Raw genomic sequence first — 17,338 nt, 5'->3', positions numbered from 1 at the left:
GTTGCCAATTAGTTAGGAAACATACAATTTGTGTCGCATAAAATTAACATAACTAAAAATTTTCCCACGATACCGTATTACCGATTATTTCAGCTCATTCCATATCCATAAAGCCATGTATTTCCATATTTTGTTTTGTCTGTTTCGCTTCGCTCGGAATAAATTGTAAATCGAAACCAGTTGCCAGAGCTCGCAGCGTGTCCGGTTGGAGGCAGGACAAAAGAATTCCTATTTAAGTTTAAGAAATAAAGATTTCTCATATCATCGGGCATCTGGTCTTGGGTCCGTTCTACGTTTTAACCATATACATATATTTTAACTGCATTTACAGCGCCATTAATTAATGGGCTCGCCAGTCGCATACGATTTGCATTCATTACGATTTCAGTTTCAGTTCGGCTGTGTCCGTTTGCTCGACACTTCCTGATGCCATACGCTTTTTACTAGTTGCGTTTCGGAAAGAGCTTTTTTGCTTTAGCCACTTACTTTCTTTCCCAAGTTCGGTGAATTTTTTCGCTTGCTCTTGAGAATCGGGGAAATTTCTGTGAGCCATTTGCTATAAGTTTAAAAAATTGCAAGCAAGAACTATCAGGATTTCTTTCTCTTAGCAATTAAATCTAAACAATATTATTATAAGAACTTGAAATATAAATAACATGAATTACTGTTATATTCATCTTCATAGAATTTCTAAATATTGTCAAATGTGTGACTCAATTTGAGCAACTTCATTGCATTCCTTAAATTCCATTTGATAAATGCCATCGTTAAAATCTATTCGCATGAAAATTATGCAAGATTCAGCATTTAAACATTTTTCTATATAGAAAAATACGTATTTTTTTGCGTATCGTTTACCAATTTGCATACGCTTAGCAACTATAATGGATATTTTATTGAGTTTGTACTGCTTTCGATTGGCTCAAACATCTGACGTATCTTAGCGCCACTGGGGCTGGCTGGTCGGACGACTTGCCTCTCATCTGCGACCGGCTTCCACATTTGTTTTTGTTTTTCTTTTTTTTATTTCATTTATATATTTTTTATTTTGTATTTTGCCGCTGCCTCGGGCTTCTTTACGCTGTTAAGCTTTCGCATCTGAGTTTGGGCCGAGAGCATATATAAAATAAGAAGACAAACGAGCGATAATAATTATTTCCACTCCACTCTAGACAGACAACGGTCGCAATACAGCCAGCTCTCCAAACCAAACCTATTGGAGTCTTGAAAAGATATCACCATGAACTGCAAACCCTTGATTTTGTGCACTTTCCTGGCAATTGCACTCTGCCTGGTGCATTACGGAGGTGCAGTGCCCGCCATTGGGCATTACACTCACAAGAGATTTGGTAAGTTTCCTAAAGCAACTATCTGTCTTAAAAGTGTTATATTAATTTTACATGTTTATCCTTTGCTGTTTTCCTTAGATTCCATGGGCGGCATTGACTTTATTCAGGTTGGTAATCAGAATTAGTTCTCGTTTTTAATTTTATAATAGTTTAATAGTTTTGTTTCATTTGCTTGATTTAAAATGTATTAAATATCTTATAAATATATTTAGTTCTTTTGGAACTTTTCTTATGAAAAACTATGTGATTGATATGTACTTGCATTTAGAACTTTACTATATTTAGAACTTTTACTATATATACTTAATTACTTACATTTAGAACTGTACTATTAAAGTATTTCCTTTAATTTTCCATCTAGGTCTGTCTGAATAACTGCGTCCAGTGCAAGACCATGCTAGGGGATTACTTCCAGGGCCAGAATTGTGCCCTTTCCTGTCTGAAGTTCAAGGGCAAGGCGATTCCTGACTGCGAGGATATTGCCTCCATAGCTCCTTTTCTAAATGCTCTCGAGTAAGTTATCGGCGAAGAAGCGGCTCTTGCGCGGTGTGCGAGGTGTGTGGATATGGATATTGGATATGGATGTGTGTGCTTTTATGGCCTGTGACTCAGGTGTGGATTTATTTGGGTCAATGCGACACGATGCTCAACACGAATCTTGGCGATCTTGGCTGCTGATGTCGACCACAACGATGATGAAACTGACTTTGCTACTAAAAAAAAATAAATTTCCAGCGCGAAACCAAAGAGTTCCTATTAATGTGTAATTGTATAGTGAATAAACATAATCTTTAGAAAATCCTTAGACTTTTCTTTTGAGTTTAAAACGGCTTAAAAACTTCTTAAAATGGGTAATAAATGGGTTTCTTAAAAATATAAATAAATAAGTAGTTAGTTAATATATTAAAGATCAATAGATTGATCTTTACTTACCATGGATATTAAGGATACACCATAATTTTTTTTGTTTTAATTTTATTTAAAAAATACTTGCATATACAAAAACTTACATCGATACATATTTTAAGAGTTGTTGATGTTTTCTTTCTCACTTCTTTTTCGATTGCTTCGATATGCTTTAACTTAATCGCTCTATTTCTGCTATTTAATAATAATATATACAGAGAATGTATGGGTCATGCACGGAAATGCTGGAAAGAGCTCTGGAGAGAATGGCAGTGTCAAGACTAACTACTGACTGGCTACAGAAGTGCTTTATGGGCGGGGAGTGGATGGTGGGCACAGACTAGTAAGGAGACTAAGCAGTGTGAAAAAGGATAGAACAGGACGTCCCAAGACGGAAGTTACAGATACAGACGGTGGAGGCCAAAAAAAATGAATCGAGATTGTTGAACGAAACGTGGAAAACACAAATGGCAGTTACTTCCTAAAGTTCAGCAGCGTGTCCGGTATCTCATTGATGTAGTTCTGGAAAAATAATCATATATGTGAGTTAGTATCAGAGTAAGTGAAAGCTTTAATTGCACTTACATAGAGTGAGGGATCTACGCCATGGCCGCCAAAGTCTGCCCACTTGGTCAGATCAATTGAGGGAATGATACCACTCTTGCAGGGCACTCGAGGATTGCTAAAAGTTAAGAGAATAATTAATAATACTATTAGTACTTTTCTGATAAATCAATATTTACATTTCGTGATCCGGCAGGACCATGGGATAGATCTGCACAGTATCAATCAAGTCGGTATTGTCGCAAATCAGGCGAGACAGCTTCGCCTTGCGGATCTCCTGCAGCTGCTCTGGAGTGAAGGAGGATGGCTGATTGGGCAGCTCATACCAGAAGCGATCACCTCGACGGAGATAACTCATCTGGGTGGCAATGACACAGGCAAAGGTCGGTCCCAGCATCGAGCCAGGCAAGGATTTCTCCGAGACGCCGCCAGACCAAAGATCAATATCAGCAGGGTGTCTGCAACAAGAGGAGGTAAGTTATATGAAGATTCTGGGAATTTATATAATAAATGAAGCTAAACGAAATTGGAAAACCCACTCGAATATACTGCCATAACGCAGAACCGTCTCATTGGGCATGGAGCCATACATCTCGTCCCAGGTGTTCGAGGTGGGCAGTCCGCAGAATTTGCGGAACTCCATATAACCGGGAATGCCGAACTCACGACCACGTTGCATATTAAACGAAACCAGATCCATTCCGAAGCGGGCTCCTTCCTTCTTGAAGAGATGATTGGTCACCTCCTGCGTGATCGAGTCGTCCATGGCCTGGGCCACCTGGTTCATCAGGCCCATGAAGTACTCGTCCAGGACTCCGGCGCGGTACAGGTCGTAGGGTCTGCGAATGAGGTCCGACAGTCGCTTCGAGGCAATGAACTTATGGGCCTTGGACCACCGCTCCACCGCTGTGGGCAGCAGGGAGTGACCAAAACGGAAGGCTGCTCCGGCAAAGGAGTCAATGATGCCCGGATTCACTGTCGAATCATAGCCATCCCAGTAGCCATCCTTCTGCAGAACCAAGCCAAACTTCTCCATCACCTCCTTGCCCAGCAGAATGGGCAGGAACTCGTTGAATGTCACGTGCTGGACGATGGCAATATTGATGCGTCGGGCCTCCTGGAAAAGGGTCTCGTCGTCCCAGTGCTTGTTAATCTGGGACAGGCCGGTGGCCAGGCGATTGTGCTCCCGAGCCATTAGGGTGTGCATGCAAGTGAGCACCAGCTGCTCATTTACACGGATCTCGCCTCCCTCGAAGCAGTACATGCTCTTGTTGGGGCGCGTGCATCCCTCGTCCGGAATGTCCAGCTTCAGGGGGAGTAGATCCTTCAAGCCATACTCCTGGAACACGGGATTCATTCGCATCAGACCACCGTAGCCAGTTCGCAGTTTCCTAGCAAAGGCCTCCTTCACTCCATAAACTGTATTGGCATCGATGACACCAGTCAAGGTATTGAACTGTTGACGGGATCCTGGTAAGGAAAGGGAAATTAAAGTTAGTTCCACAGAAAATTACATCTTAAGAAAATTACAAAGCAATTGATATTTTAAAACTTCTATTTTTTTGAAGATTCAATCTAAAAAATTCAATCTTAAAAGTTATAATGCATACACAAATCTCAAACAATATATTTTTAACTTTTTGGAAATAAAATTATAGAAGCTTCTATTTAAATTCTATTTCTATATTTTTAGAAGCTATTCGGATTTTTCTTTCTGTGCTGAAAGAGCGGAAATCTCACCTAATTTGCAGCCTGGTCGCGGTGAGGGGAAGCCGCGCACGAAATCGATGCACTTGACATTAAACAGACGGTAGAAGTAATCATCATCGGGCACGCGGATCTCGTTGCAGTACGGATGCTTCAGATGCATTGGCCGCTTGCAGCACTCCTCGGGGTCGTTGCGGTTAATGGGATCTGAAATCGGAGATTGTACCAACCATTAGATCTCCGTTCACACCATTAAAGTTTAGACAAATTTATTATACCTAAAATATACATATTTTAATTGTGATTCAAAGTATCGTGTCTAGGAGGTTAATGTTTCTTTTATAGATCTTTCACAAAAAGTACACTTTATTTGATTGATTTTTGCGAATCAATAAATATGAAATTCCTAGGAATGTAACATTTTAATTAAAACATTTTAGAAAATAAAACATTAGACGAACAACCAATTATAAAAATGAATTCATATTTTCACATTCTTTTAGCTGAACTTCCTTTAAATATATTCCTAGATTTTTGTACCGAGTACTTAACCAACTCACCCAGTGGCGTTCCTGTGAGCGTAAAGTCGTGATCCATGAACTGGCCCCAGGCGATGACCATCACAGTGCCGGCATGATCGTGGTAACCGTCGTCGGGATGCATGGTGCGGGAGACCACACGCGAGAAGGGCAAATCTCGGCCAGTTACTGAGATCCTGGGTGCGTTGATACCATCCGCATAAAGCGGTCCAATCAGGCGCTGGAATGGAGCATTGGCTGCCCCCCAGGTGGGGTGTTCGATGTTGTTGCAGAGGCCATCGAAGCGGCGGTACTTCCCCGGACGACACTCCACGCCGGCGAAGAAGGGTGGACAAACCTCACGGATCAGGGTCTTGGATGTGTCAATGGTGGGCAGTCCCTTCTCGATCTCCTCATAGGACAAGCCATAACTAAAGTAAATGAATTATAAACGAATTTGAGCGTATATGTCAAGAGCAATTATCGCTGCATCTTAACGCAACTGCGGATATCGCTCAACTTGGCTTTTCCTGCCGCCGCTTTTTTCTACGTGTAAGCTTGAGATTTTTATTGAAAAATTGCAAAATTATCGTATTAGCCCAGTTAGCAAACGGACTGCAATTAACGCGCTTTTCGACTGGCCGACAGATATTGATGTTGATGCCTGACGTTGACAGTGGCAAATTTTTATATACTTTCAGTTGGTATCTGAGTGTCTCTTTTTTTGGACTGTGCTTTTCATGCTGACAAAACTGGTATTTAGTTGGCGGAGGAAACGGAGGAAAGAGTGTGAGCCGCCAAAGGGACCGACACCAGCTCTTCCTCGAGTGCATGAGAAAGCGAGAAAAGCCAAAGGGAAAAGCCGTCCGGCCTCCAGCTGTTGCATTGTGTGAAGTTGGGAAGTGGAAAACTGTGAAACTTCACAGCCAATTGGCCCTGTAATTTACCTTCATCTGGGTGTTGTGGGTCGCAAAGCGTGAAAGTACACAGATCGGAGATCTATAACAGTCCATCATTGATTTACTAGGGCTATTCGCCGCTCAAAGTCGTATCATTGCCTCAATAGAATGCCATAAAGCCAGACGGCAGCCACTGCAACAGCCATTTACAACATGTTATTAGCCATAATCAAAAGATTATACAACGCCAATTCAGATGTTGCAGCTGCAGATGAAGATGCTGCCGCTCTCTGGACCGAAGAGCGTCTTAGACAACGAGTCTGAGTGAAAGTCGCACATGGGGAGGTGACGAGCTTAAAGGCTAGCCAAAGACTGCAAAACTGTGGCCAACTGACTCGCCAACCCGCTTACCCAGATTCCACTCCCCTGCACAGTGAGAAATATTCACTAAATATTTATAAATACAAAGAGATCTCTTTCGAGAAAAGCTTGATTTTGGTAATGAAGCAGGGAAATACATGTACAGTGCAGGGGCCAAGCAGTTGGAAAACCAAACTGGAAACATTGTGCTGCATCTTCCGCAGCTTCTTCTCGTGGGGGGCAGTCACATGACGAGGGTTTCATTTTCAGGGGGCACCAACGAGGGGAGTCACGCGCACTCTCACTGGCTTACTGGCTCACTGGCTCACTCGCTGTTAGCCAAGCCAAAGCGGTCCATTGCATAACCCCCAGCCCCATCGCCATCGCCATCGCCATCCGCATCTCCATCCACATCCACATCCCCATCCCCATCCCCATCGCCCGACTCTGGGCTTGCATTTGTTTACATTTTGGCGCTGCGAGCTCCGCAAATAGCTGCAAATATTTCTGTGTGGCAAAAATGCGGTTGCGCCAGTTGGGAAGAAGGCTTCGACGAGCTCTCGAATGCACTTCTTCGGCTGCCAACAGCGACTGGCCATCAGTCAAAGCCGCTGACAATTAGCATTTGCATGTGCCAAACTTTCAAAAAAAGAACCGAGGCACACAGTCAGAAATCAGATCGATGTTCAATGAATGTTTTTAGGGAAATGTAATAATTTAAACAACAATTTTGTTTAAAATTACAAGAGGTTTTCTCAAATCAAAGGAGTGAAAGATCTTCATATACATATTATTTGAAAGGGAACTTTTTTCTCTGTGCCGATGCCTTCGAGCTTGAGTTCCGATTTTGTGGCGAGCGTAGAACCTTGGAGGCAAGGAAAGGCTCATGCATATTTGATGACTGCAGGCGGTCTTTTTCGGCGGTTTACTGGTGCAGTGGCTCAGTGGTGCACCATTCCACAGAACGGAGCAGTGGTGCACGACTTAACTGCCTTGTCATGCGTGATTTGGCAATCGTTATTAGCGCCGAGGGACATGCTCTGAGTTGAAGCAACAGAGATGTAGATCGTGGGCGTGCCAGGGCAACTTTCAAATGCGTTTAGAGCTGATTACTTACGTGCGGGCCAATTGGATGGAAATGTCGAGCAGCAGCTCGCCCACAGTGGCCAGTTCCTCTGGCTTCCAGTCCGACTTTGGCTGGGCCACATCTGCAAAAAATACACATATACTTCATTTAAATCAATGGAAGTGTTTTGCAATGAATGGATTACTTCCTACTTGCCTTGAAACTATTGTAAAACGTTATTCAAAACTCTTAGAAACTAAATTTATATTTAAATAGTTCTTTAAAGAATCCAAAAAGCAACCCTGGAAACACAATTGTTCACAAATAAATGTGTATAATTCGCCATAATAATACTAAAGCCCTTCGATTTTCTCAAGGAGTTGCAACGAAATTATATATAATGAAATATTCATCTATAATTTGCTAAGCATAATGATCCATTATTAAATAACTATATCTTTATTACTCACGAATTCGCTTGCGTGCATCCAAGTAAGCGGCGTTGATGGCATCGTAGGTGATGCAAGTTCCCGGTCCATTGTTATACGGATTTCTGCAAGTAAATTGAAGTGAAAGTGATTTCAATTGACTATAACTGGCAATTTGTCCCTTATCACATGCTAACCACGAACCCAACCCACACACATTCCTTCTCTGGAAAGCCTGCGCAGTGCCAGATAACCAAATTATTGCCGGGCCAACGAGCTAAAAAGCCATGTTGAAAGAACAATGCCAAGTTCTGCGTTCAGTTGCGAACTTGTCGTGGCCACAGTAGCATCGTTGGAATGAAGGATAAAAAAGATCTAGAGCGGGCCCGCATTAGATTAGCGGAAATACTGAATGTCCACAAGGCAGACTATCGGAATGGACAGATTCAGGAATTGTTGCAAAAGTACTGTCAAGGACATCAAGGCCAACAAAAGATTATAAACTTGTTTCAATTAATTGTGCTGCTTATTTTTCTGTATCTCATTGGGAAATACTATTATGAGGAACTTCAGGGAAAGGTAAGTGAATATAAACCTAACTTGTTTTTGGAAATTTCTTAACAAATATGCAGCTATATACATTTTCCTATATCCCTTAAACAATTTCTTAATTAAAGTTTGTGAATTTTAGAATTGTGCTCTTTCTTTGCCACGAACTTTGCGTTATGCCCTTCGACCGCCCGAGAGTTGTGACTTTTGTGAAAATATTAAACATGTGCCACGCATTCAAAACATCAGTCCCCAGGAGTTTGAGCAAAAATTTGCTTACAGTGCTGCCCCTGTTATTGTCAGTGATGCCACACAAAATTGGACAGCAGTTTCGGTAACTATCATTAATAATAAAATATAACAAAAGTATAATGATCTTATTTAGCTCTTCAACTATTGGTACTTCCGTGATGTCTATGCCAAGGCCAAGCAAAAGCAACACATAAGGGAGTGCCAGTTTCTGCCATATAAAACAGGATTCCTTGACATATATGAAGCACTAGATATGCCCGAGGATCGGGTGAACCTGAGGCCTGGGGAACACCCTTGGTATTTCGGCTGGAGCAATTGTCATGCCGAAACGGCCGAGGAATTTCGGCGGCACTACGGAAGACCCTACTTTCTGCCAGAAAGTTCCGAGAATAATGCAGTCGATTGGTTCTTCATAGGTACTTCCGGTCTGGGCGCCCAAATGCATGTAAGTAAAATGGAAAACAACCTGTCATTACTCATATATTTATGAGCCTCAAGGTTATCCATTTTAAGCTTTTAACGCTGAAAAGGTTTTAACGCTTTTGGGTTATGTTTTTTAATTAGCAGAAATCCATAAAAGCTTTACGTTTTAATTTTCAAATTGACAGGTTTCTCTGTTTACTAGCAGAGGAAAGTCACTTAAAATCTTAACGAGAATAAATCATAAAAGATTGTCTAAATTCATTTAAATCACATATTTTTTCATCAGATTGACAACGTGAGACTGCCGTCGTGGCAGGCACAGTTGGCGGGCAGCAAACGATGGCTACTGGTTCCACCTCCGGAGTGCTACCTGCAGTGCAAGAGCTTCGATGTGGTTGTCCAGCAGGGCGATATAAGTAAGAAGCATCAATATTCATCTACTTAAGTTGGATTTATGTAAATTAGTTTCATTTCCAAGAAATATTTCTTCAGCCAAGCGACGAAAACCTACTACTGAAGAAGCCTAAGTAAACCGACTTTCTTGACCTCCTTGCAGTTGTGCTCGACACGAACAAATGGTACCACCAGACCTTTGTGGAGCCGGGAGCCATCAGTCTGACCATTGGTGCGGAGTACGACTAAGTTGGACCGGCTGCCAGTGGGTTTTCCTCGTGACAGGAAACGGCGGCTGCCCCAACATCTCCATCTGCAGACGGACGGACAAACCAAACACAGACAAATATGGCCAACTGTTACCACTGTTACAGTAACAAACTTAACTTTAACATTGCATTTTGCTAGCCATATTACTCGCTTTTCGCCAGCCGGTTTGTTAATTAAATGCCAAAAACACGCAAATTTCTTATGTCGAGCAGCTGCTGCTCTGCTCTGCTCTGCACTGAGCTCTGTGGCCCGGGAAAAATCTAACCAAAAATGGGGGCCGGCAGGCAACTTCCTCGAATGGTGCGACATGTAAAACGCGTGTCAGGCGACAACGATGCGTGTTAACAATGCGTAAGTATTAAGTAATTACAACAACATCCAGAGCAGCAGCAGATTCAGCCTAAAAGCAGTCTCGGCCAATGAAAATATTCAGACAAAATGCACGACGAGACCAGGCATCAGAGGCATGGCCAACACACGCAATGCAAAACCATTTCAGCCAAAAGCTGCATTTTTCACGATCTTGCAGACATTTTACTCTTGTCTGGGGGTAGTTATATTTGCATTATTTAGCTTAATTTTAATAATTTTGATATTCTTTATAATTTTATTAAAAATAGCGGTAATTTAAGTAAAATATTTTCAAATAAAGGAACAAGGATTTTAAGATAACATGCTACGGGGCATGACAAGTGTTTTACTGATCAAAATCATTAAGAATTATATATATTTTAGCTTAATTTTTGTTGTTTTAATATCCTATCCATCAAGTATAATGATTCAACTTAATGTATTCCTATTAAAACCAGTAAATTTTAATGAATGATATCCCAATGAATTTTATTAGAATTCTAGATTTCTTTCACTTGTCATATATTGAATACTTCCATTTATTCCATATTAATTGTTATTTCCAAACCATCTCTATTGTGCTATAATTATTTGAACTACCTTTATTAAGCCTTTCTTTTATTTATACACTACTTATTCATATTATAATTTCCCCATTTTATAGAGCATTTCGCAGTCGCCATTCCTTGAGCTCACTCTTCTCACATATTTCTTGGGCAAATTTGTCAAATTGAAATCGAAAATGGCAATGTCTGGCACTTAACTGGTCTGCCGGTTAATTTAAGCCACAAAAACAACAAGTACACACAAATACAAAAAACACAAAAAAAGGATCACAAAATTTACGGCACTTCGGTAAGTTCAATGTGCGCATAGCCAGAGTTTTGGGCCAACTAGAAAGTGGCTCGCATGCGGCACGCACTGCTTTTGCCGATCCACTCTGCTCCGCCTGGTTGCAGACCCAAACCCAATCCCGTCCCGCCCCAGACACGGACTTGTACTTGTTATCCTGATTGTAAAGTAAAAACTAATGTTATGAATCCCGGGCGGCGATCGCAGGTGCGCGCTGCTTCGAGGCGGCCGAAACACACTTCCTGATCGGTATTGAGTTGCAGCGAAGCGGCGCACACGGCGTATGCGTAATATTGTGAATAATTGCAAAAGCGTGTCGTAAACTCGCTGTGAAAAATATTCAAATATCATTTATCTATGCGAACGTGGGTCTCTCGGCCTTTTACAATCTTTATTTTTTTTTGGGGGGGGGGGGGTTTGAGCCAGAGTCAGAGTCCGGAGTCGGAGTCTCTGGAGAGCTACTTCGCTTACGCAGACAGTGGATGCAAAAAGATTCAGATACAGATGCAGATGCAGATACAATTGCAGACTTTCCGCAGACAGAGCAGAGGCCGCAACGAAAGTGGCCCCTGCGAAAACCTGTATTTAAGTTTTTAAGTAGGTTGTTGCGGCCAATTTTCCTTTATTTTCCCATCTGACCAGCAGTTGGTTGCCAACAGGCAACAGACAACAGACAACGGGCAACAGCTAAAAGCCAGGTTCAATACCCAGGCCAAAGTCAGCGATAACGACTCACGTTTTGGTTGCCCGGCGACCCCAAAAATTAGCTCCACTTCCACGATGACCCCTAAGCTCTCGAAACTGGCAAAGACAATCGGGCAATTGAACAATTTGCAATCGCTATCTGGATCGTGTGACATTTAAAATATGTATATCTATGCGCTGACATAAGTGCTGCACCGCAAGAATACCACTCTTTTGTTCTTAAACATTGAATAAGGAAATCAATGTGTTATATATACCGAGAAATATAGTTTGTTTAAAGATAACATAATTCTCAGGCTTTCAATTAATTACATATATTTAGATATAGTGATTACAAGATTTATCTTCTTCGAAAAAGATTAATATTGTTAAGATACTATATGTATATTACATTTCAAGCGTAAATATTATTTACAAGATATTAGTAAGAGGATTTATTGTTTTGACTTTAGAATATACATTATTTTTTGGTGACATTTCTTGCCGTGCATACTGAAGTTCAGCTCGGGAGGCATTGTGTGTTGGCAGTGTTTCAAAGTCACTTTTCGAAATCATCTCGAGACAAAAGTTTGCCATCAATGGCGGCTACAGCCCCACGGCAGCTCAGGTGTTTTTATTCCATTTTTAGTGTCTTTATTTTTAGTTTTATTTTTCCTTTGGCATCTGCAAGTGTTGCAATGCCATTTGTTTTGGGTTTGCTGCCGCTGCGGCTTTTTGTCGTGCGGTTTTCCATTTTTTTTCGCTTACTAATAAATCGCGCCGATGTCTGTCAGTTGACTTCATGATGCGTCCGTCTGCATCACATGACTCTGGAGCCAAAAAAAAGGCTGTCGACGCTATTCGAGGCCAAAAAGCATTTGCTGATTGCCGTTAACGAGCCGCCGTGACAGCGAGTGAAACGTTAGGAGCCATCATCACAGCTGAGAACACAGGCAAGTGAAATCGGAGTCGAAGGAATGTTTTTGTCGCCTCTGCTGATGGATATATAAGGGAGTATCTGGAACTGGCTGGACTTATTGAAACAGTAGCAGTATAACCAGTGCCATGAGATCCCTGCGTATCCTACACTTGATTGTTTTCATCGCTAATTTTTGCCTTGGCAAGGTTCTTGCAAAGGCAAAGCACTGCCCCTCACAGTGTCGCCTGAATTATAAACCTATTTGTGCGATAAGATTCGAGGCCAATTTACCCAACCATTGCACCTTCGTCAACCTGTGTGTCCTTGTTCTGTACATTTGCAAAACCAAAGAACGTGAGTTTTAAAGTAATAAAATCTGAATATATATATTACCTTAAATTAAATCTTAATTTCCCAGAATGGCGATTACTGTCTACTGATATCTGCAAATATCATAGCCCAAATTGTGATAACATTGTTAATTATTTCTCCAATAACTCTAATCTGGTTACATACGAAGGTGTAGTAGAAGAGGATGAATAAAAAAGAAAAGACCAATAAAAAAAGAAAAAAAATATAAAGATATTGTTTTGCCGCCCTTTTCAGCGCCAATGAAGACATCGTCTGTCAAATGTTACCACAAACTTTTCTAGCCGCACAGCGGGCCTCCTCGAAAACCAAACAAAAAAAGTATATATGCAAGTATATATAAGATGGATATATCTCCCCCTCTGGGCATTGCAAGTTGGAAAAATCAACGTCAACAGGCAGCTGCCGCTGTTTCTGCTGCTAATGATTAGCTTAAAGCTCGAATGCCATGTTGTCGTAGGTGTAGAGCCGTGTCGCAGCCGCTCAAACAAGCTGGAAGAGTGCAAGCCAAGATTTATGGGTGTCAGTCTGGCATTCGTACACTGGGAGGAAATATCAATCTTATTGAATGTCTTTTAATATTCTGATCATCTTCCTTTAGTGTGATTATTTAGTATATTTGTTAACTTATTCCCTCAATTTGTTAGCAAAGCGTATATAACTTTATTTGTAATTCCCCATCAAAGCTAATCCCTTTTTTCCCTCACTGCAATGTGTTTCGGTGTCAACGCTCAAATATTTGAGACACAAACATAACCCAGAATGCCACCGAAAAAGGGGCTCTTTCCGCAATTCCGCATAGACAAACACTCGGTTTCTATTTGTACTCACAAAGTGCCGCGGAATAGATTCACATTGTAGTCGTAGACGGAGGAGCGACCGGGTCCGGACAAGAGAAGGGCGCAGTCGGAGCCGTGGGATGTCTGAAGCTGCTCGCCAAAGTGATGGTACTGCGCACGCGCCACGGCCGCCAGAGAGAGTAGAAGTATTCTGCAAAACGAGATGTTAGCACACATTAGTGGGTTTTTCGTGTTTTTCTTTGATAAAGTAAGTACTTGAAGCAAGAGTTGGCAAATTAGTACGTCAATATACATATAAGCATATGTCCATGCAACGGAGGCGACACGCCCCGTTGACAAACAGAAACACGCCTGCGGCCAAAAACATTAATCAGTCAGCAAGTTGAACGTACATAAGTTAAGCTACAGTTTGACAAATTGAGTTGCAGACACATTGGGTTAGCAAGATGTTAATTTTGCATTTTTTTATTAAGAATTTTTGCATAATTTTTTGAAAGTGTTACATAATAAACTAAAGACAATTTGGATACATATTAAGTTGCATTTAGTTTAGTTGCATTTGTTTACTTGATTAAAGGCCAAAGAGCTTGCTAAGCAAACGATATCATGTAATTAAATCTAAGACTGTAGAAAGCAAATCCAGTTAATTTTTTATTAAGAATGTGATATGGAATGCCAATATTCATAAAAATTGATTACAACTAAGATATATCTAATGACTTGAGCTGTAAGCACTTAATTGCCTTGTTTGCTTTAAAATTTAGTTTACTTAACAATTCAGAAGACAGAAAGTGTACAATTGCCATGTTATTTTTAATATTTTTTTAATTTAAGAACTAACTTTGGAACAATAAAACTTGTAGTTATAAAATTATTTGACATTTTTAATGGAATCAATCATTTGAAATGTAATTCTTTTGTAATAAACAATTATTTTATGCAATTTATAGATCGAATTGAAAAGATGATAATTGCAATTATTTAAATATTATTTTTACGTAAATTCCAATAAATTGTATGCCAATTTCATATATGATTTCTATATTTTGGTCCCTAGGTAGCTGGGTTGTCTGTCGATTGGCAGCCAATGGAACCCATGTCCCGGTCTGCATTGTCTTCGGACAAGCCATTGTTTCGGGGCGTTTCTTTATCCGTCGGAATTCGACATCTGACATCTGGCAACTGGAAACTATATAGCAACCTTGCCTTTATTTCGCGGCTTTTAATGCGCTCAGATTTATGACTTGCAGCGCGTGTTAATCGCTTGTTAGCTTTTGTCGCCTCACAAAACGAAAGCCAAAAACAAAACCCAATTTTTTCGGGCAGTTGTTAACGGCTCTTGGTGAGTATTGATATTGATTGCTATTGTTAATACTGCCCTCAGGCAATGGCCAGCAGTGAAAGTCTCAGATATGCCACGCCCGCTTCTTATATAATCGAAAAAGGGGCTGGCCTCGAACACCCCTTAACACATGTAGAGCTAAAAGTAAAGTGCTTTAAATGAATTGATTGAAATTTTTAACGCAATTAATTACTTAATTCAAAGAGACTGCGACCTAGAGTTGAATAAATTACATTATTTGTTATTATTAGTCAAAGAAACATTTACTTTTTATGTGTTCTAATTATACATTTAAATTAAAAAGAAGGCAACTTTGCTCCAAGTACTTCTAACATAAAATGATAATGATATTTTACTCATTAAATTATCAAGCTAAATAGTTGATTTTTTCGCCAGCTGTTTATGTGCAATTTCCCTTAAGATCTTTAATGGTTGTTGATAATAAGTAAAGTTGTAATAACGACTGATACACTCAGCAATAAATAGTGAAAGTAATATGCTTTTCATCTCTATTGAGGGTCTTGTTTTGACGAAGGGCACAGCTCCCTGGGCATTGCAGATTTGCTTATATAAGCGCCAAGGGAAACAATAACGCACTTAAGTCCTTTCACTTTTCATTTGACAGCTGGATCGCGGCTTTCTTTTCCACTGACCAAGTAAAATGATATACCTTTTATAGGTATCCCCTTTCCAGGGTTCACTGAACCCCAGGTCTTTGCCTGAAAAATGTTAAATGCACCTGCTTACATTATGCATATTGTGATTTTTGTATGTTGAACATCTGCTTCGTGAATGAATAGCTACGAAAAAATATTATTCTTATTCTGTATTATAATAATACTATTATTAATCCAGAGATTCGTTCTTATAAATACCCTACTTTGAGTTGAGGAGCTCATTTTTACGGCTTACAACATGAGGGTTGTCTGTATAGTTATGCTTATTTCCCTGAGTGTCCTGGCCCTGGCCGAAGGCATAAGGGTAAGGCCTCCAGTTCTGCCTCCTCCGTGTCCTCGAGCCTGTACAAGAGAGTATAGACCTCGTTGCGCCGTTTGGAGGAGGGGTGGCCGCACTAGTGTCTGCACTTTCCCCAACAAATGCACTTTGGATAATCAGATATGTTTAACGGGTCAAAGTAAGTTTACTTAAATAAGTAAAATATAGTATTACATGTTAACTAAATCATTATTTAACAGATTGGCAGGTCCGAGATGAGGATAGGAAGTGCTGGCGCGATTCTCCGGACTGCGATGCCATTCGCAAGTAAACTGCTTTCTATATTGTGTTCACGATACATGACTTTATAAATATATAACATATTGAAGAAAGAAACTTAAAAAACTGTATTTACGTTTATATTCCCATATTATAATATATATGTATATTATAACAACTTTAAGACAGGATATGAGCTAGACATTATGGTATATTTTGGAACCTTAAGACCTCAAATTCCGAGGCTCTGATTAATGTCAGTTCCCATCAAATTAACAGAAGACTTGCTCACTCTTGACCGTCATAATTTGCAGTTTCACAACTCTTTACGCTCCTCGGGCTCGAGTTTGAGCCGCGTTAAATGCTTATTAAATCTGGTTACCAGCGAGTTGCTTTCATTTTCGGCGGTTTTTGTGAGCGAGTATTTTCGCACAGAAGTGAATTTGGTTCAAGGCTGCCCTTAAAATATTTCACAGAGACGGGGAGCTGGTTTTCGGTTCGTTTCGTTTCGTTTACGATCAGAGTGCAGTTCATTAGCCGTCATGACAGGGCAATTAGAATGCGAACAAAACGCATTCGCCCACACAGACGGCAGTCGGGTCGGTGATTTTTTTATTAGCCCGACATGCCACGCCCATGCGCGTGCCAAAATGTGGGCGAAGGAGGGGACCAGGCTCACAGATCGAGAGCTACCGAACCGATATTGAATGCATTGCAGGCCGCAGATTTAATTGCCGCACCGGAGATGCAGATCAGAGTTGCTGGCAGCGGGCCAGCGGGGCAGCGGGCCACTGCGTAAGTCAATTAATTGTTGCTCGCCTTTGGGGCGACAGCTTTTGTGAAAGGCCAGCACGCAACGTCCTTCTGGCCAAGAGCCGATGCCAAAAGCCAATCCAGCACTGCCACACAGCGGCCACAATTTATGCGCACTCGCATGCATATGCAATCTTTACACCTGCCCGCAAGAGTCAATTAATTTCGCCTCGTCGATGGCTGGCCAAACGACTTTTACACAAAAATCCATTGCTGGCTAATCCGAGGCACTTGGTCACAACCCCAGCCACTTGGTATTGTATCTCGGATGGCACACATTTTGGCGGCCCAATCCGACCTTTTTCGGGG

The 17,338-nt window shown here is 41.0% G+C and overlaps 4 protein-coding genes and 1 long non-coding RNA gene across 5 annotated transcripts; 4 read left to right on the top strand and 1 right to left on the bottom strand.

The window, feature by feature from the left end:
* Positions 1–1,088: 1,088 nt before the first annotated feature.
* Positions 1,089–2,148, top strand: Eh (Eclosion hormone). The gene is made up of 3 exons (XM_020957596.2): positions 1,089–1,349; positions 1,428–1,456; positions 1,711–2,148. The coding sequence occupies exons 1-3, from the start codon at positions 1,241–1,243 to the stop codon at positions 1,864–1,866; spliced, it is 294 nt and encodes a 97-aa protein (XP_020813255.1). The 5' UTR covers positions 1,089–1,240; the 3' UTR covers positions 1,867–2,148.
* A 256-nt stretch (positions 2,149–2,404) lies between these two features.
* On the bottom strand, positions 2,405–15,918 carry cysu (peroxidase homolog). The gene is made up of 10 exons (XM_020957512.2): positions 15,914–15,918; positions 13,691–13,849; positions 7,840–7,922; positions 7,421–7,511; positions 5,087–5,475; positions 4,560–4,733; positions 3,359–4,289; positions 2,999–3,277; positions 2,841–2,937; positions 2,405–2,777 (listed from the first exon to the last, which is right to left on the bottom strand). The coding sequence occupies exons 1-10, from the start codon at positions 15,916–15,918 to the stop codon at positions 2,730–2,732; spliced, it is 2,256 nt and encodes a 751-aa protein (XP_020813171.2). The 3' UTR covers positions 2,405–2,729.
* LOC110187784 (bifunctional arginine demethylase and lysyl-hydroxylase psr-1) lies at positions 8,119–9,879 on the top strand. Its single transcript, XM_020957254.2, has 5 exons — positions 8,119–8,376; positions 8,489–8,680; positions 8,732–9,043; positions 9,308–9,437; positions 9,578–9,879. The coding sequence occupies exons 1-5, from the start codon at positions 8,155–8,157 to the stop codon at positions 9,661–9,663; spliced, it is 942 nt and encodes a 313-aa protein (XP_020812913.2). The 5' UTR covers positions 8,119–8,154; the 3' UTR covers positions 9,664–9,879.
* On the top strand, positions 12,608–13,071 carry LOC147644076 (uncharacterized). Its single transcript, XR_015271079.1, has 2 exons — positions 12,608–12,844; positions 12,909–13,071. It is a non-coding gene; the product is annotated as an uncharacterized LOC147644076 (long non-coding RNA).
* On the top strand, positions 15,917–16,268 carry LOC147644075 (vasotab-TY1). The gene is made up of 2 exons (XM_086830309.1): positions 15,917–16,136; positions 16,198–16,268. Exons 1-2 carry the CDS (start codon positions 15,917–15,919, stop codon positions 16,266–16,268), a joined length of 291 nt encoding a protein of 96 aa, XP_086686435.1.
* The last annotated feature ends 1,070 nt before the right edge of the window (positions 16,269–17,338 follow it).

The sequence above is a fragment of the Drosophila serrata genome, unplaced genomic scaffold (genome assembly GCF_035046125.1).
Source record: "Drosophila serrata isolate PLE 108 unplaced genomic scaffold, ASM3504612v1 contig_233, whole genome shotgun sequence".
Classification (NCBI taxonomy): Eukaryota; Metazoa; Arthropoda; class Insecta; order Diptera; family Drosophilidae; genus Drosophila; species Drosophila serrata.
This window is presented reverse-complemented; position numbering and strand designations above follow the sequence as displayed.

Coding starts and splice junctions, on each gene's coding strand:
- Eh (XM_020957596.2), top strand. CDS start 1,241: ATGAACTGCAAACCCTTGATTTTGTGCACTTTCCTGGCAATTGCACTC. Junction 1,350..1,427: donor TTACACTCACAAGAGATTTG/GTAAGTTTCCTA, acceptor TGTTTTCCTTAG/ATTCCATGGGCGGCATTGAC. Junction 1,457..1,710: donor GCGGCATTGACTTTATTCAG/GTTGGTAATCAG, acceptor TTTTCCATCTAG/GTCTGTCTGAATAACTGCGT.
- LOC110187784 (XM_020957254.2), top strand. CDS start 8,155: ATGAAGGATAAAAAAGATCTAGAGCGGGCCCGCATTAGATTAGCGGAA. Junction 8,377..8,488: donor ATGAGGAACTTCAGGGAAAG/GTAAGTGAATAT, acceptor TGTGAATTTTAG/AATTGTGCTCTTTCTTTGCC. Junction 9,438..9,577: donor TGTCCAGCAGGGCGATATAA/GTAAGAAGCATC, acceptor ACCTCCTTGCAG/TTGTGCTCGACACGAACAAA.
- LOC147644075 (XM_086830309.1), top strand. CDS start 15,917: ATGAGGGTTGTCTGTATAGTTATGCTTATTTCCCTGAGTGTCCTGGCC. Junction 16,137..16,197: donor GATATGTTTAACGGGTCAAA/GTAAGTTTACTT, acceptor ATTATTTAACAG/ATTGGCAGGTCCGAGATGAG.
- cysu (XM_020957512.2), bottom strand. Junction 4,734..5,086: donor GCTCACAGGAACGCCACTGG/GTGAGTTGGTTA, acceptor CTCCGATTTCAG/ATCCCATTAACCGCAACGAC. Junction 2,938..2,998: donor GTCCTGCCGGATCACGAAAT/GTAAATATTGAT, acceptor CTTAACTTTTAG/CAATCCTCGAGTGCCCTGCA.